At 36.1% G+C, this 26,220-nt stretch overlaps 1 protein-coding gene across 6 annotated transcripts; it reads left to right on the plus strand.

Moving 5' to 3' along the window:
- Positions 1-828: 828 nt before the first annotated feature.
- LOC107571887 (protein SON-like) lies at positions 829-25,404 on the plus strand. 6 transcript variants are annotated; one of them, XM_016258275.1, is made up of 13 exons: positions 829-1,015; positions 2,276-2,358; positions 2,440-2,614; positions 2,966-4,578; positions 5,326-5,708; positions 5,784-5,915; positions 7,859-8,077; positions 8,161-8,271; positions 9,525-9,641; positions 13,290-13,437; positions 13,518-13,583; positions 14,757-14,872; positions 24,831-25,404. In XM_016258275.1, exons 1-13 carry the CDS (start codon positions 933-935, stop codon positions 24,987-24,989), a joined length of 3,405 nt encoding a protein of 1,134 aa, XP_016113761.1. In that variant the 5' UTR covers positions 829-932; the 3' UTR covers positions 24,990-25,404. The 6 variants fall into 6 exon arrangements, 5 of the variants coding, with proteins under 5 accessions (XP_016113761.1, XP_016113756.1, XP_016113757.1 ...); XM_016258270.1 differs by lacking the exon at positions 24,831-25,404 and adding an exon at positions 9,733-9,786 and having other exon boundaries at positions 9,525-9,587; positions 14,757-14,899; XM_016258271.1 differs by lacking the exon at positions 24,831-25,404 and having other exon boundaries at positions 830-1,015; positions 2,440-2,607; positions 2,962-4,578; positions 14,757-14,899.
- Positions 25,405-26,220: the final 816 nt, after the last annotated feature.

Here is a 26,220-nt window from a genome sequence, read left to right on the forward strand (position 1 = left end):
GCTCAAGACCAAGACGACAGAAAGCGCATCCTGTTTGTTTTCCTTATTTTACAAAAGCACATGTTTTTGATGATATTGTGAGTGAACACAAATAAAAGTTGACCCTTTACAATTCTGAATGATGTATTACTCTTACCTTTATGAGCAAAAAGGACAGCGTATGTTAAGTTTCCACTCTTAAGAAAAAAATGAAAGTGATCGCGCTGGCACCTCCATGTCCTGCAAAGCGCACTTCAGCTTCCACTCTCCGCACAAACGACTGTATATGCGTCTAACAGCACACATTTATCTAGGTAAAATTTTTAATTTATTTGCAGTTGCAGTTGCAGTTTTATTCACTTCCGTATTGGCTTCAAGCTAAAGACCGGGAGGTTGCCGCTTGGTGTTTACATGCACTCTCAATCGTATTAGAAAAGGAATAAACCACCCCCTTCAATCCGATCGATTAAGGTGTTTACATGAAGGTTTTCAGTCCGATTGTGCCGTCAATCCAATTACAAATGGATTTACTAGCATTCTCTATTCTATCTTTTTATTTATTAAATTGAAACCTTGCTACGTTAGGCTAACCGATAATTGTCACAGCACTTAGATAGTATTGCCCTTTTGTTGGTTTTGCTTGCTTCTATTGTTCTCATTTGTAAGTCGCTTTGAATAAAAGTGTCTGCAAAATGACTAAATGTAAATGTATGTATGTGTGTGTATATATATATATATATATATACACACACACACACACACACGAGAGGGAACGGGCAACACAAAGCGGCAACAGTTATTTTTGTTATAAGCGGTTTAACTGTACAATACAATAGATCTTTACACTTTGAACGTGCCGCCTTCCCGCCGTTGTCATTCGCTGTGTTGACCGGAGGAAGTAGACGCTACTGAGGCAGTCTGGGATACTGGCGGACCCAACAACTCCTAGTGTGATGGCGACCAATATAGAGCAGATTTTCAGGGATTTTGTAATGAACAAGATTAAAGAAATCGAAGATGAATCTCAAGAAAACAGGTAAAATGTCCGATCTTTTACTTGTGTCTTAGGAGTTCGTGTTTTATCAGTAACGTTATATAAGTTGTAGTTGTATTTGTTTTAGCCGGCTAGCTAAACATTAGCTGTAATCATCAGTGTTTACGGTCGAAACGGTTTACGATTGTGTTGTGACTGAATTGTGTGTGTTTTATCTTTCATTGTTTGCTGCCATGTGTTAATTGCTATGCAGCAAATACTGCCTTCACTTTGCCTTACAGATATATATTGATAATTACATGTTACTCCAATTTACATAAAAAAAAAAAAACTATGGTATTGCCATGGTGCTTTTTGTCAGTATAATTAATGCAGTAGGTACAGAATACAAGAAGTAAACATGCACAAACCTACTCTAAACTAGGGTTCCACTATAATTATTTCATATAACGTTAGATTTATGACGTCATGATATTTACAGATTCAAATGGTTCATTTTTCATATGTACCTTGTGTTCAGACCGATAGACAGTTTACAGTGCTAACAATACTGCTGGCAAGCAGTGAATGTTTTGTATTGTAATGTTATACTTAATTTGAACTATTTTAAAACAACTGTATGTCTATTTAAACATCCTTATATGAGCCCATATTTATTAAAAGACTGCTAATATACAATAGATCTTGATGTACTCCTAGTTATGTGTCATCACAACCACATGACATAAAGGCACGTTTTTCTGTAAATCTGCGTTAAAGGGATAGTTCACCCAAAATTGAAAATGTTGTGAACATTTACTCACCCTCATGACCCAAACTTGTATGAGTTTCTTTCTTCTGTTGAACACAAAATCAGATATTCTGAAGAATGCGGGTAACCAAACAATTGACGGTAGCCATTGACTTCCATAGTGTGGAACTTCCATAGTATGGAGAGAGAAAAAAAAAACATGGAAGTCAATGGCTTCTGTAAATTATTTGAATAAGTTTATACAAATAAAAATGCCTCGACCTGGTTAGCGCTTTAGTTTCCATTGTAGATTTTGGTTAAGTGTCTGGACACACAATAATTAATATAAAGAACAACAAAGGTTTAAGTGTGTTAAATTAAAGATCACTTGGAAACACTTAGTAAACATCAGATCTGTTGTGGTTTCCTGGTATTCCTAAAAGGAAGAGATTACTTTGAATTCTGTTGAATTGTACATTGTGGATGATGGACACATGGTAGGAATTTCACTCAGGAAATCAACAAAGACAAAGTCTTATTTTAAATGAGTGATGCAGTGTTTTTCCATTCAGTGTGAAAGATGAGCCACAGTCTGATCCTGTAACGGAGACCAGAGAAGATGGACTTAAGGAAGAAAAAATGAACACACCAACAGGTTAGTCATCAATACATCTACATTCTTTGTATTTTCTGATATATGTATTCTGTCATTAATATGTTTTTGTCTTCATGGCAGATAAAGTCATTCAAACTGACCTCCAAGATAACCATGGTAAAGAGGACACCAGCACTAAACACAGAAAAAGTAAAAAGCACAAAAAACACAAAAGTAAAAAGAAGAGAAAGAAACGCAAAGAAGGAAAAGACAGCAGCTCAGACACGGAGTCTGACAAAGAGATTCAAGAACACAGGTGCAACACAGTTCTTTGTACTTACAAAAGACAAATAATAATTGTATTAATCACTTTGGATTGATTATACGTTGTGTTTTAGAAGTTAGATTTACAAAATGTGAAAACTTAACATTTGTGTCAATAGTTTATTGTGTAAAAGTCTTTATTCTTAACATCTGATCATATGTATCGTCGGATCAAGCACCAAATGGTTTCTCAAATGGTTTAAAAAAGTGGGACTATTCAAATGAATTAAAAATGGAAGTAATTAATCTCAGTGGGTTTAATTTTAATTTCATTTGGACTCTGTGGTTGTTTACAAAGTCTTAATTCCTAATGTGTTTTCCCCCCTTGTGTTTGTGTCTAAAGTGGAAAGAAAAAGAAGAGAAAGAAAAAGAAAAAAAGCAAAGATGCAGACAAAGCAAAGAGATCTGGCTCACGGTCCGAAAGCTCTTCAGCATCTGGTTCTGAATCAGAGTCTGAATCGAAACCTCCTAATGAAAATACAAAGTCCTCTTCAGCAGATAAGACTTCAAAGTCTGAGTTCAAAAACACATCTGGTGTTGGTAAACCTCAGGAGTTGCCTGACATTATTCCCAAGATGGAAAATTCAGTCCACAAAAGCACAGAAAAGGAAAGGACCAAGGAAAAGAAAAGAAGTTCTAGCAGAACATCTAAAAGTAAAGAGAGCTCCAGAGGAAGACGAACCAGATCAAGATCACCCAGACGGAAGTCAGAACGCAGGTCAAGATCCCCCAAACCAAAACGGCAATCAAAGTCAACCTCCCGCACTAGAAATAGCTCCAGAAAGAGGTCTCATCAACAGAGAGAGAGAAGTAGATCGAGGTCAAAGAGACACAACAATCGGTCCAGATCTCATTCTGTCAGAAGAGGCAAACATTCAAGATCCAGGTCACACTCCAGGCGAACTAGATCAAGGTCTGTTGTTATCTCAAGGAAAAACAGAAGGTCCACATCAAAATGTAGGTCTCGCTCGCCACGGCATAGACGCCATTCAAGGAGTAAGTCTCGATCCAGAACAAAGCCTTCAAAATCAAGGTCCATTTCGAAGTCAAGGTCTGATCTGAAACTGGAAACTGAATCAATTAAGATTAATATAGATCCAGCAGTGGACAATAGTAAAAGTTGTGAAACGCAAACAAATGTGTCTCAAAACACAACTGAGAATGGAAAAGATCCAACAGTGGCTGTGATATCTGACACCAAGTTGTCTGAAACTGCATCCAACATCTCAAATTCTGGTTTCAGTGCAGTTAGTGTCAAAGGATCTTGGCGACCAATTCCCTTCTTGGCAGTGCCATCTGAGACCATGTCTTCACAAAAGTGCGTTACACCAGAGGTGCCTTTGGAAGTGACCAATTTATCTGAAGAACCTTCAACATTCTCAACTGTTACGCCAAAAGATTCAGAGTGTGCTGCCAGTCCTGAGAAGAAAGAAACCAACGCAAATCCAACAACCAGTGGAGAAACATCAGTTGTGAAGAACTCAATGTCACCATCCCGATCTCCCAGTCAAAAAATATCCTCAAGATCCAAAGTAGCTGCACGATCCAGATCAAAGTCATCATCAAAAAAAAGAAAGTCCAGGTCGTCTTCACGGAAGTCTCGATCACCCTCTGGAAGAAAATCGCACAAGTCTAGAACAAGGAGCAAACGCTCAAAATCGAGGTCGCCTAAAAACAAAAGATCGAGATCTCGTTCACAAAGCCGTTGGAGGAAATCTCGAACTCCAGACAGAAACAGACGGTCGAAATCGAGAAAGAGGTCAGGCTCGCGTTCGAGGAGAAGATCCCGATCTGGCTCACGTTGGAGAAGAGGTTTCGGAAGCCGAACGCTAAATCAGCGGGACAGATGGAAACGAGAACCCAGTCGCTCTCCGGTCCTCATTCTCCGTAAGAAAAGATCGGCATCCGGAACTCAGCGTAGCACCAGCAAGACGCCTCCACGTCTTACAGAACTTGGTATGAAGAAACTTTGAAATTATTTCCTATGCTTTTACAGTAGCGGTCGAAAATTCAATTCAAAGAACCCTTTTCTATTGTTATATATTTAAAAATGTATCTGTGCGTCTCTCTCTACAAACAATTACTTCTAAAACAGCGATTTTATCACCTCGTTGCTAGGGAATATAATGTAGCGATCTAGTATCTTATCTTTTGTTTTATTAATAAAAATCGAGGGGAAGCGTTGACAACAAGTTTGTGTCTGTGCAGCACAATCTGTGATCTCCGACCTCGCTCTCTCTCTCTCGCTCTCTCTCGCTCTCTCTCTCTCTCTCTCTCTCTCTCTCTCTCTCTCGCTCTCGCTCTCTCTCTCTCTCTCTCTCCGTGTGTGTGTGCGAGCGAGTGATGCGTGTTGGTTAGTGTGCATCAGTTAAATCAGCGCATTAATATAGAACAGTGATTAAACTGACTTGGAAGTACCTGTGCATTAAACGGTTTTACTGCATACCTGCCAGCCTATCAGAATCCAGTATTCAGACAGACCATGAAATAAATTCAAATAGAAGACAGTTATTTTAAATTGTAATATTTCATTATTTAGTTTTTATTATATTTTTGATCAAATAAATGCAGCCTTGATGAGCACAAGAGGCTTCTTTCAAAAACATTAAAAACTTTAATTATTACAAACATTTGCCCAGTAGTGTATGGTGCATTGGTCTTCTCTTAATCTTGTTTTTTTTGTTTGTTTGTTTTTTTTCCCAGATAAAGAGCAGTTGCTGGAAATAGCTAAGGCTAATGCTGCAGCTATGTGTGCCAAGGCCGGCGTGCCAATCCCGGAGAGCCTCAGGCCCAAAGCTATTCTTCAAATTGCCTTGCCAACCCCAAATTCCACATCCTTGTCTTTATCCTTGCCAATGATGTCAAACATGACAATGAACGCTGCTATGGCTAGTATGACTGCCGCCACCATGACCGCTGCTTTGTCCAGCATGGGTGCTTTGGCTTCCTTGCCACAAATGGCACCATTACCCACAATCGTCAACAAGCCACCTTCTTCAACCACACAGAATCTCGCCAGTATTGAAGAAGCCAAAAAGAAAGTAACAAAACAGGCAAACAGCTTCAGTATTAAAGAGTTAACAGAGGTAAGGGTTGTGCCTATGCTTGCACTTTGGTGTTTCTTGATCTGCATTGAATCAACACTTTATTTAACCTTTCAGAGATGCAAAAAGATAGCCGAGAGTAAGGAAGAGATGGCCATCGCAAAACCACATGTGTCAGATGATGAAGAAGATGAAAGGCTATTTGGAGCTTCCCTTAAGGAGAATAAGGGCATCGCATTCAGTCTTGGTGTAAGTGTCTCACTTTTTCGCATCACTGTTATATCACAGTTCATACTTGAGGTTAGGGATTTGGTTAAATCATATGTGACCCTGGACCACAAAACCTGTCATAAGGGTCAAAGTTCTTAGCAATGCATATTACTAATCAAAAATTTAGTTTTGATATATTTACGGTAGGAAATTTAAAAAATATCTTCATGGAACATGATCTTTAATTAATATCCTAATGATTTTTCTAATGACCCATACGATGTATTTTTGCCTATTGCTAAAAATATACCCCAGCGACTTAAGACTGGTTTTGTGGTCCAGGGTCACATATTACAATTCAGAGTGTATTAAACTTGGCACGCGCTGTTTGTGTTATAAACATGAATTTTACCTTGAATTATACAGCTTGTTGAGGTAGGCTTTTACTTTTCTAAAGCCTCTTTCACACAGAGATTCTGGAAAATACACGGACAATGTGTCCCGTGTTTTGTCCCAGGATCGTTTGATTTTGGTTCATTCACACTGCCAGTGATTTTCCGGAATTTGTTTGTGCGTTCACATGCATCCCGTAAGATCCTGTAAAGACGTGGCATTAGGATGTGACGTGTAATGTGACTCGTACCGTTCCACTAAGCTGACGAACGATCTTAGCTTCAGGGCGGATAGTGAAGAGCTCACTGATCAATGCTTCATTCCAGTTTGCACGTTTTTTTTTTGTTGTGAATGTTGATCTGCCTTCAAAACACCCGGTAAAAGAGTCACACGATAATGTGTGTCATCACTACGACACACCCTTTACAGCACTGGTCCTGCCTTTTGTTCACACAGGGCTCATTCTGGGACTGATCCCGGCAATTTTACTAGGTCCCCATCCCGGGATCAGTCCCGGGACGTGTTTGCGTTCACACAGAAGGCACTCTGGCAGTTAACGCGCTGTGTGAAAGAGGCTTAAGATTCGATATGGGATCTTTAATTTTGCATGGTCTTTAAATTTATATTATCTTTCCCATCATCTGATGTTCACGTAAAGTTAATCTTTGAAAACAGCAGTGACATAATTAAATGTAACCAAATCATAAAATGAATGTCTGTTTTTCATACTGCACATTATATATCCTGTAATGCCTAAAAAAACACACATTATATTTGCATTTTGCATTTAGCAGACACTTAAATGCATAAATGTAAATTTAGTTTTTTTTTTTTTTATTATTTAGAAAAAATAGTGTGGCATTGTAATATTTCTTAAACATGAATTTCATGTCAAATTATGCAGCTTGCAAAAGTGGCCTTTTACTTTCCTGAGATTTGTTTTATTTTTAGTTTATTAGCATTTAAGTCTGTTTGACTTAATTTTTTAGTGTTGTAAATATTTTGTATTTAGACAGTATAGAATTCTATATATATAAAATATAGATCTAAGATTATGCAGCTTGTTGAGGTGGGCTTTTACTTTTCAGATTTTTTTTTTATTGGTCGACATTGGATATTTAATTATGCATGTCAATAACTTTTAATTTAGATTACCTTTACCATCATCTGACATTCAAAGTAAATCTTACTTGGAGTAAGAAAAATACTAACAACACCAGCAAATTATACAATGAGCATACTGTATATTATAATGCTGTGATGCCTAAATTCACTTTAAATTCACATTTTTGTGCTTTCAAAAAGTGCTTTATCAGTATTGATTGATATTGAATATTAAAATGTGCATGCTGTTTTCTGCTGTTTTTTTTTTTTTTTTTAAGTATATAGATTGACTTAGAGGAGCAAAAATAATCCCAATAATTTAATAACACTATTAAATGTATTTGATTAAAATGATAAACTTGTTTAGTTTTTTATTTATTTAGACAATATATATAGTATATAATTATAATATTGGACAGAATTTTAATATTGTTGTGTCCCTATTTTACAGTAACCGTGTTCCCATATGCCCTCTTTTCCTTCAGAACACCTCAGTAAAGTCATCCGTCCGAACCGAAACAGTCTTTGCTAAGGAGTTCCCGGTGTCTTCCGGCTCCCAGCACAGGAAGAAAGAGGCTGATGGTGCATATGGAGAATGGGTGCCGGTCGAAAAGAAAACAGAAAAGCCATCTGCATCGGGTTCTTCTGGGACTGAGGAAACTAGCAAGGACAATGATAGTGTCTTTCCTGAAGCACCTTCTCAGGTAAGTGTTTAACTTCTGAAATCAAATTAATCTCAAATAAGCCTTGTGTTCAGCTTGTATAAGCTCTTGTCTTTTGTTTCTAGCCCGTGGACATCACGTTGGCTGTCAGTGAGAGAGCGGTCGCCCAGAAGAAACTGGCAGAAAACCCTTTTGACATCAATGCCATGTGCATGCTGAATCGGGCTCAGGAGCAAGTATGTTTCCTCTTTTGGACATTGGGTTTGAGAAAGGCATCTTGGTCCATAAATCACAGAAAAATCTAATTTTGAGCTACTAGTATGAGTGTAACAGTATTGTTATTGCAAACTAAAACTTTCAAAAACGTTTTTTTTTTTTTTTTTTTTGGTGATTGGAAATATAATAAAATGTAAATATCAGATGAAAAACGTGAAGTACTAAGTATTAAAACTTCTAAAACTAGAATTTTTTTCTAAAACTTAAAAAAATAAAGCAAAATAAAAATATTTAAAAACTAATAAAAATGACAAAAGCTCATAATGAAATGACTTAAACTTAACCTAAAATTAAAATGAAAACTGAAAATATAGAAATAGAGGCTCTTTGAAAATATTTCTAAATATAATAGTATTAAAATTAAATTTGGTGTAAATATTAGATGAAAAACTTAACCGAAAATATTGCCTAAATATGTTTGTTGAAATACTGAAAATGACTAAAACTGAACAAAAAAATAAAACTATAATAGAAATATTAAAAAAACTAATAAAAATGACAAAATCACATAACAAAATGACAAAAATTACACTAAAAACTGAAAATATATAAAAAAGGGTCATTCAAAATGTTAATAAGTGCTATAATAGTATTTAATAATAATAGAAAACATAAATGTTAGATGGAAAAATTGAAATGTTGCCCTGACTAAATCAAATATTGTTAAAGTACTAAAATTACTAAAACTTAAACTCAAAAATAAAAAAGCTCTATAGAAAGATTAAAAAAATAAAAATGACAAAAGCACAAAACAAAAAAACTAAATGAAAACTGAAAATATAAAAATAAAGGTTCATTCAAAATATTCATAAATAGCATTTAAATAATATAAAACAAATATTAGAATAACTAAAGTATTGACATACTAAAATTACTAAAAATGAAATAAAAATAAAGGTATATACGAAATAAAAATGACAAGCTGAAATAATTAAATGACAAAAATGAAATGACTAAAACTTCAAATAAAATAAAAGTGGAGAATATAAAAAATAAAAACTCATTTGAATATTAGTAAATACTATAAAAGTATATAAATAATACTAAAATAACAGAGTAGTGCTCTCAGATCCATTTAACATGTTTTGTGACATTTCCCCCACAATCAGTGCAGAAAATATGAACTGCATGAATTCTGCACTAGCCTAGGTTTGAGACTCTGTTTCCATATTTCATGATTTTATAGCTCACATCTGGTAATTCATGTTCACAGGTTGATGCATGGGCCCAATCCAACACGATTCCCGGCCTCTTCACAGGCTCAACAGGCGCTCAAGTGCTCTCATCTGATGAGCTCTCTAACAGCGGCCCGCAAGCGTGGATTAAGAAGGTAAAGCCCAGTCGACGGCATCACTCATTCAATGATGTCAGACATGTATTGTGCTTGATGGTTTGTGTTTTGCATCACACACGTTGCTCAAGTGCTCTCATCTGATGAGCTCTCTAACAGCGGCCCGCAAGCGTGGATTAAGAAGGTAAAGCCATGAGTCGACGGCATCACTCATTCAATGATGTCAGACATGTATTGTGCTTGATGGTTTGTGTTTTGCATCACACACGTGTGTTAAATTTCCTAGAATCAAAGTATACATCATTTCCTCATGCACGTTGGCACAGTACAGTCAGACCCTTTTGACTTATTGTGCTTAATTTAGATTTACACTCTTCTGACAAAAGCTCACATGGCCCATGGAGGGTAAAATAGATCCTGAAACGCTCAAAATACCCATCATCCCCTCTTATAAAATGTCATATACGGAAGAATTGTCATCTGTGATTACTTTGCCAATTGGTGTACCCAACTTCGTTGATCAGACCGAAGTCCAGTCAGTCGCACAATGATAGTCTGCTTTTTATGTAACAAGCATCGATTTTGCACTGAAGATGACGTCAAGGTATCCATGGAAATGATCTTGCCAAAAGACAGCTCAGAGCTGTGTTTACTGACGTCATTATGCTTTTTCAACTGGAAGAAAGAGAAACGGCTTCCTCTTGTAAGTGCAAATATTTGCCCGCATCACAATGTTTTGAGGTTCTCTGATTAAACCCACAGTTGATACGGGTACACCACTTGTGCACGGTCATGCAGATATTTTATATCTGAAATTCTGTCGTAGCAGATGCATTGATAGATGGGGCAGTGCATCTCACTATACTCCTCTAAATGTGTCTTTTGAGAGAGGGGAGGAAGGAAGAGGAAGTAAGTTTCTCCACCCCTCCTCTGAATGACCAATGAGTAGAGACATTCACATCAGGATCCGAAATTGGATTGGAAGAGCCACTTTTGGAAAATAGCCAATGTATGCACACCTGTGACCACACTTTTACACCATTAACAGCCTATAGTTAGATTAATGAACTGTAGTAATGTACACTATTGTTCAAAAAGTTGGGGTCGGGTTTGAAAGAAATCTCTTCTGCTCACCAAGAAATATTTATTTGATCAAAAATACAGTCGAAATTGTGAAAGGATAAACTAATAAAAATGGCAATAGCACATAACAAAATTACTACAACTTGACCTAAAATTGAAACCTGGAAATATAAATATTTTAAATTAGCCATTATTTTCATACAAGTATAATAGGGTTAAAATAATATAAAATGTATCAATATTTTATAAATGTAAAAATTAGAAATGTTGCCTTTACAACATGATGTAGTGGTAAAACTAAAACTGAAATAAATCTATAATACAAATACAACTTTGATCCTTCAGAAATCATTCTAATATGATGATTTGTTGCATAAGAAACATTTCAGATTATTTTCTGGGGGTTTTTTGTGGAAACGGTAATACATTTCATTTTTCAAAATTAAAGAAAGTTCAAAAGAACAGCATTTATTTGGAGTAGAAATCCTTTGTAATATTATAGATGTCTGTCACTTTTGATCAAATTAATGTGTCCTTGCTGAATAAAATGTTATTTACTGACCCCAAATATTGAACAGTAGTGAAGTTATTCATTGAAAATTGGTGTATTATATTGATGTTTCTGTCACTTTATTAAAGCAATAAATCACTTGAAGTTGTATGTTATAGTTATTCTATGAGTTTTAAATGTACACAACACCTTTCAATCAATATGTACAAGTGTGATTTTAGCAGAGAGACTCATTTTCCTGAAGGCTTTGGATGCTGATCGCTATGTAATGCAAACCTTTACATTAAGACACGATAATCCCAGTTTTTATTTAGACTTGGGATGCTAAATAAATGCTAGCAAAATACCTTGGTCCCTATTAAAAAAGACCAAAGCATTCACACAACCAAATGTCTCAGGGCAGTGTTTCCAAAATGGCCAAATTTGCCTAGATACGAGCCTAAATGAATCCTGGGATAGGTTTAGAGCTCACTCTTGACTTAAGAGCGGGATCCAAAATGTTCAAATGATATCAAAGGTTGTATCTGATTCCCGGTCTTTTGTCTAAAAATGACTGCTGTGTCAAAAGGGCCTGGTCATGCACTAACTGCAATCAAAACAATGTTTGATCTTCTTGGGATTTGGCATCCAGTGGGTGCAAGGTTGAAGTTCATTGGTGGGGTTGGTGGGTTTGGGACACGGATGGACGAGGGGTGGGGGCTCACAGTTTGACCTGTGAACTCTCACCCCTCTGTATGGAAACTTGTTGCAGGGTCAGTCCTTGTAGCTGCCTTGTTGCCATGGTCACAGTCTATTCACGTCAGATGCTCGGCCGATGATGGGGGCCTAGGTACGTACGTCCTCCAGCACCCTTCCTTCTATTCATGTGGATTTGTGTGTGAACTGATTTATTTCTGCCATGTCCTCCTGTTTGTTTACAATGAACCGACTCAGAGCCTGAGATCTGTTCAGGATGGTATTATTGATGCTTTGCCTGTTGAAGGCTCGCACCTTAAATTACTCGTCTTATGTAAAAAATGCACTGCCGCTCAAAAGTTTGGAATTATGTTTAATGTTTTTGAAAGTCTTTGCTCACCAATGCTGCATTTATTTGATCAAAAAATACAGTAAAAATTGTGAAATAATATTCCAATTTAGAATAGTTTTCTGTTTGAATGTATATATTTTAAAATGTATTTTATTCCTGTGATGCAACGCTGGATTTTCAGCATCATTACTTCAGTCTTCAGTGTCACATCATCTTTCAGAAATCATTTTAATATGCTAATTTGCTGATTAAGAAACATTTTTGATTATTATCAGTGTTGAAAACAGTTGTGCTGCTTCCTATTTTTGTGGAAACCATGATACATTTTATTTTTCAAGATTCTTTGATGAATAGAAAGTTCAATAGAACAGCATTTCTGTGAAATAGAAATCTTTTGTAACAACATAAATGTCTTCACTGTCAATTTTGATCAGTTTGCAGTGTCCATGTTTTTTTTTTTTAATTCATAAAAATATAAAGCAACACGATTGTTCTCAATATTGATATTACATTATAAGAATTGTTTCCTGAACAGCAAATTAACATATAAGAATGATTTCTGAAGGATCATGTGACACTGAAGACTACAGAAAATTCAGCTTTGCATCACAGAAATAAATGAAATTTTTAATTATATTCAAATAGAAAACTTTTTTTATTGTAACAATATTTCACAATATTACTATTTTTACTGTATGTTTGATCAAATAAATGCATCATTGGTGAGCAGAAGAAACTTCTTTCAAAAACATAAAAAAAATCATAATTACCCCAAACTTCTGATCGATAGTGTTACATTTTTTTTTTCTTTTTTTTTTCTACTTATTTAGGCATTTACACCTGCTGCAGGTGAGAAATAAAGGACTCTACATTTAAACATTTCACATATTCTTAAAATAGTTAAAATAGAATCTCAGAAGGCTATTATATCTAATATTTTAATTCAAACACAGCTCCAGTTGAAGTGACGTGACCTTGCTGCTCTGAATGAGCGTATCTCTCACTGCTTCCCGTTTCTCTTCGTTTGCCTCTCTCTCTCTGTCTGAATCTGTCTCGTTCCATTCAGGACCAGTTCCTGCGGGCGGCGCCGGTCTCTGGTGGGATGGGGGAGTTATTGATGAGGAAGATGGGATGGCATTCAGGGGAGGGTTTGGGGAAGCACAGAGAAGGAACAGTGGAGCCCATCATTATAGACTTCAAAACGGACCGCAAGGGTAAGAAGAGGCTGTGCAGAAATCATTGAGCCATATTGTCATGACTGAGACCATAGTGCTGGATGTTTCTGTCCATACAGGACTTGTAGCAGAAGGAGAAAAAACCCAGAAATCTGGCAACATTGTTGTGATGAAGGATCTTCTAGGTGAGTGTTTGGTACATAATTTAAAAAAAAAATCATGTTCAAATGTGTGTATTAAATATGATCATCAGGCTTCTAAGGAATTTTTTTTCCAGAACCTGTACTTTCACTGTTCCTCAGTGGAGGAATGATCTTCTCAAGCCTCTAAAACAGGTGTCTCCAAACTGGGTCCTGGAGGGCCAGATGTTTCTGTCCATACAGGACTTGTAGCAGAAGGAGAAAAAACCCAGAAATCTGGCAACATTGTTGTGATGAAGGATCTTCTAGGTGAGTGTTTGGTACATAATTTAAAAAAAAATCATGTTCAAATGTGTGTATTAAATATGATCATCAGGCTTCTAAGGAATTTTTTTTTCCAGAACCTGTACTTTCACTGTTCCTCAGTGGAGGAATGATCTTCTCAAGCCTCTAAAACAGGTGTCTCCAAACTGGGTCCTGGAGGGCCACGGTCCTGCAGAGTGTAGCTCCAACCCTAATTAAACACACTTAACCAGCTAACTAAGGTCTTACTAGGCATCCTAGAATCTTCCAGGCAGGTGTGTTGAGGCAAGTTGGAGCTAAACTCTGCAGGACACCGGCCCTCCAGAACCTCTGCTCTAAAACATCTAAATCTTTTGAGGAACATTTATTATCTCTCAATCATGATTTTATTGCATTATACGTATTGGTAATTAAACTAAGCATTTAAATATCATCTTAACAAGACATATTACTTGGAGCTATAGAATGACGACTGATATTTATATCATTTCTCAAGATCTCATTGATTTACATTACAAGGATCAGAATTTCATCTTACATTTTGTCCATGTAAATATCAGCATCTGCAGCAAATTGCATTTATTTGCTCAGTTTGCGCCTCTAAATAAAACTGCTGTTTTTTTCCCCTCCATATTCTTACCATATCAGACTATATGAACCATAAAAGCCTGATGGATCAAATATGATACTCAAACAAAAACACGTATGCAAACTTTTTTCTTTAGATTTTTTAAATAATATTTTGTCTGAAAGATCAGCAAACTGTTCATGACTATTAATTCATACGTCAGGCTTTACATGGTTAAATCAGATGCTGAAGTCGGAGGGAAATAACTGGTTGATGATCACAAATCCTCTTGCAAATGTACAATCCACCGGGTTTATAGGAATTCGGATATGATGTTTATTCTGCAGGGAAGCATCCGGTATCTGCTCTGATGGAAATGTGCAATAAGAAGAAGTGGCCACAGCCAGAGTTTGTGTTGGTTCACCACAGCGGACCCGACCACCGCAAGAACTTTCTCTTCAAGGTTTGTGCTTAGTTTTAAAATGATTATTTTAAATATCATTCTTATACTATTTTAAAGTACAATAATGTAAAATGCATTAAATATAAAACCAGTAGTTTCAAATGAGTTGTGAATTTAGACATCACAATAATATAATTGAAACTAGGGCTGCGCAATATTGATAAATTAAAAAAAAGATAGACATTGCAAAATTTAGTTTTTCTGTGTTATGAAAAACAGTCATTCTACAATGATTGAATCTGCATAGAACATAATTTTAAAAATGACTTTTTACTGAATACTATTTTGAGTGTCAACTATCCTTTTGGGGCTGAACGGATAGGAAGAACTTGAAAAAGTTGGGTGTTCACACTTGCGTTTTTTCTTTACAAGAATCAGCTCAAACTATTTTCAGTAACCATAAAGTGAACTTAATCAAAGTCTCTTTAAGGCAAGTCATTTCACTCGGGCGGCCATCTTTGAAACGCCTCTCGGGCATGCAAGTGCAGCTGCTATCTGACAAATCTGACAAAAACGTCTCGTAAATGTTGTTTCATTTGCTCAAATAGTGTTTAAAAAAAGCGTATTTTTCAGACTATACCAGCCAATGCACATGCACAGTCCTAAGCGCACATCTCAGAATGCTGACTGTTTCTATAGAAACCGGGACTTCTAACGGTAGCTGCAGTGACGCACTGTCTTTACCGATAAACGATTGGCTCTTCTACTCAGAAGGCGGGGCTTCGTTTGATAAAGTTGCCATATTGAGCGTTGCATTTTCCCCATTCAGAACTACAAGTGACACTAAGTCTTGGGTATTCTATAGTCTTTGACTTAATCTCTTTCCTCTCAAGTTATCATAGGCCATATTCCCACAGTTTTTATCCTGTTCAATATCATTTTTACTATACAAAATGGATTATTAATTTTTTGTATAATTTAAAGGAGTAGTTCACTTCCAGAATTTTTTTTTACAGATAATGTACTCACCCCCTTGTCATCCAAGATGTTCATGTCTTTCTTTCTTCAGTCGTAAAGAAATTATGTGTTTTGAGGAAAACATTTCAGGATTTCTCGCCATATAATGGACTTCTCTGGTGCCCCCGAGTTTGAACTTCCAAAATGCAGTTTAAATGCAGCATCAAAGGGCTCTAAACGATCCCAGCCAAGGAAGAAGGGTCTTATCTAGCGAAGCGATCGGTTATTTTCTAAAATAAAAATCTACAATTTATAAACTTTTTAACCTCAGACGCTCGTCTTGTCTAGCTCTGCGTGGACTCTGTTTTTTCCAGTTCATGACAGTTAGGGTATGTCGAAAAACTCCCATCTCATTTTCTCCTCCAACTTCAAAATCGCCCTACATCACTGTTTTACCGTTTTTTTTTGTAAAGGGCATTTGATCTTCTTTGCATGTTCACTTTGTAAACACTGGGTCGGTGGGATGGGGGAGTTATTGATGAGGAAGATGGGATGGCATTCAGGGGAGGGTTTGGGGAAGCACAGAGAAGGAACAGTGGAGCCCATCATTATAGACTTCAAAACGGACCGCAAGGGTAAGAAGAGGCTGTGCAGAAATCATTGAGCCATATTGTCATGACTGAGACCATAGTGCTGGATGTTTCTGTCCATACAGGACTTGTAGCAGAAGGAGAAAAAACCCAGAAATCTGGCAACATTGTTGTGATGAAGGATCTTCTAGGTGAGTGTTTGGTACATAATTTAAAAAAAAAATCATGTTCAAATGTGTGTATTAAATATGATCATCAGGCTTCTAAGGAATTTTTTTTCCAGAACCTGTACTTTCACTGTTCCTCAGTGGAGGAATGATCTTCTCAAGCCTCTAAAACAGGTGTCTCCAAACTGGGTCCTGGAGGGCCACGGTCCTGCAGAGTGTAGCTCCAACCCTAATTAAACACACTTAACCAGCTAACTAAGGTCTTACTAGGCATCCTAGAATCTTCCAGGCAGGTGTGTTGAGGCAAGTTGGAGCTAAACTCTGCAGGACACCGGCCCTCCAGAACCTCTGCTCTAAAACATCTAAATCTTTTGAGGAACATTTATTATCTCTCAATCATGATTTTATTGCATTATACGTATTGGTAATTAAACTAAGCATTTAAATATCATCTTAACAAGACATATTACTTGGAGCTATAGAATGACGACTGATATTTATATCATTTCTCAAGATCTCATTGATTTACATTACAAGGATCAGAATTTCATCTTACATTTTGTCCATGTAAATATCAGCATCTGCAGCAAATTGCATTTATTTGCTCAGTTTGCGCCTCTAAATAAAACTGCTGTTTTTTTCCCCTCCATATTCTTACCATATCAGACTATATGAACCATAAAAGCCTGATGGATCAAATATGATACTCAAACAAAAACACGTATGCAAACTTTTTTCTTTAGATTTTTTAAATAATATTTTGTCTGAAAGATCAGCAAACTGTTCATGACTATTAATTCATACGTCAGGCTTTACATGGTTAAATCAGATGCTGAAGTCGGAGGGAAATAACTGGTTGATGATCACAAATCCTCTTGCAAATGTACAATCCACCGGGTTTATAGGAATTCGGATATGATGTTTATTCTGCAGGGAAGCATCCGGTATCTGCTCTGATGGAAATGTGCAATAAGAAGAAGTGGCCACAGCCAGAGTTTGTGTTGGTTCACCACAGCGGACCCGACCACCGCAAGAACTTTCTCTTCAAGGTTTGTGCTTAGTTTTAAAATGATTATTTTAAATATCATTCTTATACTATTTTAAAGTACAATAATGTAAAATGCATTAAATATAAAACCAGTAGTTTCAAATGAGTTGTGAATTTAGACATCACAATAATATAATTGAAACTAGGGCTGCGCAATATTGATAAATTAAAAAAAAGATAGACATTGCAAAATTTAGTTTTTCTGTGTTATGAAAAACAGTCATTCTACAATGATTGAATCTGCATAGAACATAATTTTAAAAATGACTTTTTACTGAATACTATTTTGAGTGTCAACTATCCTTTTGGGGCTGAACGGATAGGAAGAACTTGAAAAAGTTGGGTGTTCACACTTGCGTTTTTTCTTTACAAGAATCAGCTCAAACTATTTTCAGTAACCATAAAGTGAACTTAATCAAAGTCTCTTTAAGGCAAGTCATTTCACTCGGGCGGCCATCTTTGAAACGCCTCTCGGGCATGCAAGTGCAGCTGCTATCTGACAAATCTGACAAAAACGTCTCGTAAATGTTGTTTCATTTGCTCAAATAGTGTTTAAAAAAAGCGTATTTTTCAGACTATACCAGCCAATGCACATGCACAGTCCTAAGCGCACATCTCAGAATGCTGACTGTTTCTATAGAAACCGGGACTTCTAACGGTAGCTGCAGTGACGCACTGTCTTTACCGATAAACGATTGGCTCTTCTACTCAGAAGGCGGGGCTTCGTTTGATAAAGTTGCCATATTGAGCGTTGCATTTTCCCCATTCAGAACTACAAGTGACACTAAGTCTTGGGTATTCTATAGTCTTTGACTTAATCTCTTTCCTCTCAAGTTATCATAGGCCATATTCCCACAGTTTTTATCCTGTTCAATATCATTTTTACTATACAAAATGGATTATTAATTTTTTGTATAATTTAAAGGAGTAGTTCACTTCCAGAATTTTTTTTTACAGATAATGTACTCACCCCCTTGTCATCCAAGATGTTCATGTCTTTCTTTCTTCAGTCGTAAAGAAATTATGTGTTTTGAGGAAAACATTTCAGGATTTCTCTCCATATAATGGACTTCTCTGGTGCCCCCGAGTTTGAACTTCCAAAATGCAGTTTAAATGCAGCATCAAAGGGCTCTAAACGATCCCAGCCAAGGAAGAAGGGTCTTATCTAGCGAAGCGATCGGTTATTTTCTAAAATAAAAATCTACAATTTATAAACTTTTTAACCTCAGACGCTCGTCTTGTCTAGCTCTGCGTGGACTCTGTTTTTTCCAGTTCATGACAGTTAGGGTATGTCGAAAAACTCCCATCTCATTTTCTCCTCCAACTTCAAAATCGTCCTACATCGCTGCAGAAGCACCGACCCAGTGTTTACAAAGTGAACATGCAAAGAAGGCCAAACGCCCTTTACACAAAATGGTAAAACAGTGATGTAGGACGATTTATTTATAATATACTAAGTCTTAGGCCATTAGTATTTTCACCAACAAAAAAATTGTTTTAAACCAATTATTACTATATGTTGCTTTAGTGTGTTAGTAGGAAATAACAGTTTACTTTTCCAAACATTCCTTTTGCCATTAATTGTAATAATCCAGTGATATTTTTGTATGCACAAGGAGTCTGACAACAACCAGTGCTCCACACAGAGATCTGATCCCACCATTATCCAGTCTGTCTGGAAAAACTGAGACAGACTAAATCCAGAGGAACTTAAATAAGTTTTTTTTCCTAGATGCACATGTGCATAGTTTTTCAGGTAGCTTTACAGGAAGGTTTCTTGTAGCATCTTTGAGATGTTGCCACAGTTTCTCCGGATTTAGTCTGTCTCAGTTTTTACTGTTTCTTCATGTAATCCCAGACAGACTGGATGATGATGAGATCTGGGACCTCATTTATAAAATGTGCGTACGCACAGATTTGATCTTAGAGTGTGTACGCTAAAATCCACGGCAATGTTCATATTTATAAAAACGGTCTTTCAAGTGGAAAAGTACTTACCGTCACGTCAGGGTCTGAGCAGGCGTACGCACTTTTCCTTGTGGCAAAGTCGGAGTACTGTAGCTATTTGAACATCTAAGCTGCAATAATAATAAAAGCGGTGTATGTGCAAGCACCGAATTCATCAAAACAACAAAGATGCAGTGTAAGAGATTAATTGTGCAGTGTAGTCAGATTTTTTATTAACGGGCGTTTTTGCGAGATTAAACTGACATTTTTAGTAGCCTGATATTGAGAGTTCTTTACTCGCTTTCTGTTTATTCCATGTTGTTGTTTTTTTATTTTATTTTACAAGAGAACTTGCAAAGTCTTGATTTACTACTAATGCATAAAATAGAAAATAAATAATATAAATATATAATATAAATAAATGCATCTCAGGCTGTTTTGTCTGCTTTGCTTCTGTGAAAATGAATAGAGACATCAGCCTTAAACTTTGTTTTTGTCATTTACATCAGTTATATTTGTATAAAATACACTATATATTTTTGTGTCAGTACATTAATCCCTAATTAAACACACTTAACCAGCTAACTAAGGTCTTACTAGGCATCCTAGAATCTTCCAGGCAGGTGTGTTGAGGCAAGTTGGAGCTAAACTCTGCAGGACACCGGCCCTCCAGAACCTCTGCTCTAAAACATCTAAATCTTTTGAGGAACATTTATTATCTCTCAATCATGATTTTATTGCATTATACGTATTGGTAATTAAACTAAGCATTTAAATATCATCTTAACAAGACATATTACTTGGAGCTATAGAATGACGACTGATATTTATATCATTTCTCAAGATCTCATTGATTTACATTACAAGGATCAGAATTTCATCTTACATTTTGTCCATGTAAATATCAGCATCTGCAGCAAATTGCATTTATTTGCTCAGTTTGCGCCTCTAAATAAAACTGCTGTTTTTTTCCCCTCCATATTCTTACCATATCAGACTATATGAACCATAAAAGCCTGATGGATCAAATATGATACTCAAACAAAAACACGTATGCAAACTTTTTTCTTTAGATTTTTTAAATAATATTTTGTCTGAAAGATCAGCAAACTGTTCATGACTATTAATTCATACGTCAGGCTTTACATGGTTAAATCAGATGCTGAAGTCGGAGGGAAATAACTGGTTGATGATCACAAATCCTCTTGCAAATGTACAATCCACCGGGTTTATAGGAATTCGGATATGATGTTTATTCTGCAGGGAAGCATCCGGTATCTGCTCTGATGGAAATGTGCAATAAGAAGAAGTGGCCACAGCCAGAGTTTGTGTTGGTTCACCACAGCGGACCCGACCACCGCAAGAACTTTCTCTTCAAGGTTTGTGCTTAGTTTTAAAATGATTATTTTAAATATCATTCTTATACTATTTTAAAGTACAATAATGTAAAATGCATTAAATATAAAACCAGTAGTTTCAAATGAGTTGTGAATTTAGACATCACAATAATATAATTGAAACTAGGGCTGCGCAATATTGATAAATTAAAAAAAAGATAGACATTGCAAAATTTAGTTTTTCTGTGTTATGAAAAACAGTCATTCTACAATGATTGAATCTGCATAGAACATAATTTTAAAAATGACTTTTTACTGAATACTATTTTGAGTGTCAACTATCCTTTTGGGGCTGAACGGATAGGAAGAACTTGAAAAAGTTGGGTGTTCACACTTGCGTTTTTTCTTTACAAGAATCAGCTCAAACTATTTTCAGTAACCATAAAGTGAACTTAATCAAAGTCTCTTTAAGGCAAGTCATTTCACTCGGGCGGCCATCTTTGAAACGCCTCTCGGGCATGCAAGTGCAGCTGCTATCTGACAAATCTGACAAAAACGTCTCGTAAATGTTGTTTCATTTGCTCAAATAGTGTTTAAAAAAAGCGTATTTTTCAGACTATACCAGCCAATGCACATGCACAGTCCTAAGCGCACATCTCAGAATGCTGACTGTTTCTATAGAAACCGGGACTTCTAACGGTAGCTGCAGTGACGCACTGTCTTTACCGATAAACGATTGGCTCTTCTACTCAGAAGGCGGGGCTTCGTTTGATAAAGTTGCCATATTGAGCGTTGCATTTTCCCCATTCAGAACTACAAGTGACACTAAGTCTTGGGTATTCTATAGTCTTTGACTTAATCTCTTTCCTCTCAAGTTATCATAGGCCATATTCCCACAGTTTTTATCCTGTTCAATATCATTTTTACTATACAAAATGGATTATTAATTTTTTGTATAATTTAAAGGAGTAGTTCACTTCCAGAATTTTTTTTTACAGATAATGTACTCACCCCCTTGTCATCCAAGATGTTCATGTCTTTCTTTCTTCAGTCGTAAAGAAATTATGTGTTTTGAGGAAAACATTTCAGGATTTCTCGCCATATAATGGACTTCTCTGGTGCCCCCGAGTTTGAACTTCCAAAATGCAGTTTAAATGCAGCATCAAAGGGCTCTAAACGATCCCAGCCAAGGAAGAAGGGTCTTATCTAGCGAAGCGATCGGTTATTTTCTAAAATAAAAATCTACAATTTATAAACTTTTTAACCTCAGACGCTCGTCTTGTCTAGCTCTGCGTGGACTCTGTTTTTTCCAGTTCATGACAGTTAGGGTATGTCGAAAAACTCCCATCTCATTTTCTCCTCCAACTTCAAAATCGTCCTACATCGCTGCAGAAGCACCGACCCAGTGTTTACAAAGTGAACATGCAAAGAAGGCCAAACGCCCTTTACACAAAATGGTAAAACAGTGATGTAGGACGATTTATTTATAATATACTAAGTCTTAGGCCATTAGTATTTTCACCAACAAAAAAATTGTTTTAAACCAATTATTACTATATGTTGCTTTAGTGTGTTAGTAGGAAATAACAGTTTACTTTTCCAAACATTCCTTTTGCCATTAATTGTAATAATCCAGTGATATTTTTGTATGCACAAGGAGTCTGACAACAACCAGTGCTCCACACAGAGATCTGATCCCACCATTATCCAGTCTGTCTGGAAAAACTGAGACAGACTAAATCCAGAGGAACTTAAATAAGTTTTTTTTCCTAGATGCACATGTGCATAGTTTTTCAGGTAGCTTTACAGGAAGGTTTCTTGTAGCATCTTTGAGATGTTGCCACAGTTTCTCCGGATTTAGTCTGTCTCAGTTTTTACTGTTTCTTCATGTAATCCCAGACAGACTGGATGATGATGAGATCTGGGACCTCATTTATAAAATGTGCGTACGCACAGATTTGATCTTAGAGTGTGTACGCTAAAATCCACGGCAATGTTCATATTTATAAAAACGGTCTTTCAAGTGGAAAAGTACTTACCGTCACGTCAGGGTCTGAGCAGGCGTACGCACTTTTCCTTGTGGCAAAGTCGGAGTACTGTAGCTATTTGAACATCTAAGCTGCAATAATAATAAAAGCGGTGTATGTGCAAGCACCGAATTCATCAAAACAACAAAGATGCAGTGTAAGAGATTAATTGTGCAGTGTAGTCAGATTTTTTATTAACGGGCGTTTTTGCGAGATTAAACTGACATTTTTAGTAGCCTGATATTGAGAGTTCTTTACTCGCTTTCTGTTTATTCCATGTTGTTGTTTTTTTATTTTATTTTACAAGAGAACTTGCAAAGTCTTGATTTACTACTAATGCATAAAATAGAAAATAAATAATATAAATATATAATATAAATAAATGCATCTCAGGCTGTTTTGTCTGCTTTGCTTCTGTGAAAATGAATAGAGACATCAGCCTTAAACTTTGTTTTTGTCATTTACATCAGTTATATTTGTATAAAATACACTATATATTTTTGTGTCAGTACATTAATGGCACATTTGAGCAGCATTAGTAAACTGTGTAAATATAAAGAAATGCCAAATCACATGCAGGTTTTTTCAGACCAGAGACCATAATCGTGTAATAATTTATTTTATTATGATATGATATGTTTTTTTTTAAGTTTTGCAAGAATTTTGTGATACTAAACTTTTTATTAGTTGTCATAGCAAGTGATTTTAAAAGTAGGATGACTGCTTTTTATAAGATAACTGAAAAGAGCAGTATTAGTAAACTGTGTAAATATAAAGAAATGCCAAATCACATGCAGGTTTTTTCAGACCAGAGACCATAATCGTGTAATAATTTATTTTATTATGATATGATATGTTTTTTTTTAAGTTTTGCAAGAATTTTGTGATACTAAACTTTTTATTAGTTGTCATAGCAAGTGATTTTAAAAGTAGGATGACTGCTTTTTATAAGATAACTGAAAATGTTACTTGAATTCGTAGTTTATTCTTACTTTTGGAAACCTAATTGTTTTGTTATTATTATTATTATTATTATTATTTCTGTTGTTTCTAGTAGTAGTAATTTTGATAATAGTCAATAAAAAAAATATATAACCACACACACATTGTTTGTCCACAGAATAGTTACTTATTATTAAATAAAAAGCGTCCCCGCACGAACCTCTTCCTCTTCGCCAGCAGGACCTCAATTTCAGACTTTTTTGTGCTCGTCATTCTCAAGCATCGAAATTCAGATATTGGCGTGTGCTCTTTTATATGGTAATGATATTAATTAGGGGGCGTTTAAAAGGCGGAGATCTGACACCAGTCAGCTGCGCACAATTTCAAGATCATTTGCGATTTATAAAATGTCACATCTGGAAGAGAGGCGTACGCACGTGTTTTTGTGCGCACGTTCGTTTTCTCTGAATCGCACTTACGCACTTTTGAGAAATTATCTTCCAACAAATTTAGGACGCTTTATATGCAACATTTTATAAATGAGGCCCCAGATCTCTGTGTGGAGCACTGGCTGTTGTCAGACTCCTTGTGCATACAAAAATATCACTGGATTATTACAATTAATGGCAAAAGGAATGTTTGGAAAAGTAAACTGTTATTTCCTACTGACGCACTAAAGAAAAATATAGAAATACCTGGCTTAAAACCATTTTTTGTTGGTGAAAATACTAATGGCCTAAGACTTTTGCACAGTACTGTGTGTGTGTGTGTGTGTATATATATATATATATTCTTAGTATCTTAATAAGTAATAATACTATTGTGCTGTAAAATAAAAATATGTATTTAATACAATTATTTATATAGGGTTTTTATATCTTATTTATATCTTGACTGAAAGTATTAAATACTGGTTTCACTAAATAATAGTTTTGAATCAGAGATTGTGCATTCAGCCCCAAATACATAGTTTTGTGTCAGTCAGATGTGTTTGTGTGAACAGGTGGTGGTGAACGGATGTGATTATCAGCCTCAGACTGCCAGTCCCAATAAGAAACACGCCAAGGCGATGGCAGCCACGGTCGCACTGCAGGCCATGGGAGAGGTGGCAGGTGACAGCGTTCATACAGGCCCTGTGTTCACAGCGGCCACCAGCACATGATGCCAGCGCACAACACGCTCTGACACATTAGCTTGATTTCATTTCTCATGTTGTCCATTAAAGCAATATCATCTTTATGTGGCATATCTGTAAGTATTTTTGTAATCTTGGTCTTTTTTTTTTTAACCTTTTCCCACTTGATTTGGTAAACTGATGGCCTTGATGACTATGTAGTTGACTAGATTTGGACCATGAAGATTTGTGTTTGTTGCATTTGTTTCGAATGGCTCCATTGTTTTAAACTTGTGTCTGTTCTTGTAAATGTTTCAGGCATGCTTTAAAACTCTTTTATCTTTATAAAGTTCTAACGTTTTACCAGCCCCCAGTCCGTTACATCTACTTAGGAAGTCTTCTGTTCTGTTGCTGGCAGAGAACATGTTTTTGTGATGAAACAGAATAAATGGAAAATCATGTCACTGGAAAATTATGCTCTTTATTGTGTACGGTCAGTTTCACATATTCCCTTTAGAAAAATGACAAATTAAAAAGTGATTTCTGTTTGCTCTCAATTCACTAGAAGGTTAAGTAGCTTTGTAAAAATACTTAACTTATTTTAGGTCATCAGTTCGAGAATTAAATTCTAAAGCACATCATACAAACTGCAATCAAACAAACAAAAACATAATCTGCATGTTCTTTTCAGTTTTAGCAATAATATTGTGCACCGCAGCTGTCATCTGGATCTTTATATAGTTATGGTTTCTGCAGGTCTTAATTCACCCTTCTACAAAGTAAGGCCTTAAATCAGAGCAGAGTCTTAAATGCATGAAGTCATGGCATTAAGTTTTGCATGCACTGCAAAAAAATATATATTTTCTATATTTTTGTTTTCCAATATAAATATCTAAACATCCTTAAATCAGGATACATTTTCTTGGGATGCAAATGTAAAATTGAAAAAAAACTTAAGTTTTTATTCTTAAATCAAGAGCAAATATCTATCTTTCAATGGGGAATGAAAACTTGGTTTGCCTTTGAATTAAGATTGGGGGGGGTCCAGGCAAAATACCGAGCTCGGAGCCCTCTCCCTGGACGGGGGGAGTACTCCGGGTTTGGGAGAAATTACCGAGCTCTGAGCCCTGTCCCTGGACAGCATGCCAAATACGCATACCATTTATCCCGCTTTATCTGCAGAGCGAACTCGTGAACTTTACTTGGTCTTAAATGTACCTTTATAAAACCTACAGAAACGCTAGTAATGTCACAATGATTTCAACAAACAATGTCCAGG

Source organism: Sinocyclocheilus grahami, unplaced genomic scaffold, assembly GCF_001515645.1.
Source record: "Sinocyclocheilus grahami isolate Dianchi unplaced genomic scaffold, SAMN03320097.WGS_v1.1 scaffold1665.1, whole genome shotgun sequence".
In the NCBI taxonomy this organism is placed as follows: Eukaryota; Metazoa; Chordata; class Actinopteri; order Cypriniformes; family Cyprinidae; genus Sinocyclocheilus; species Sinocyclocheilus grahami.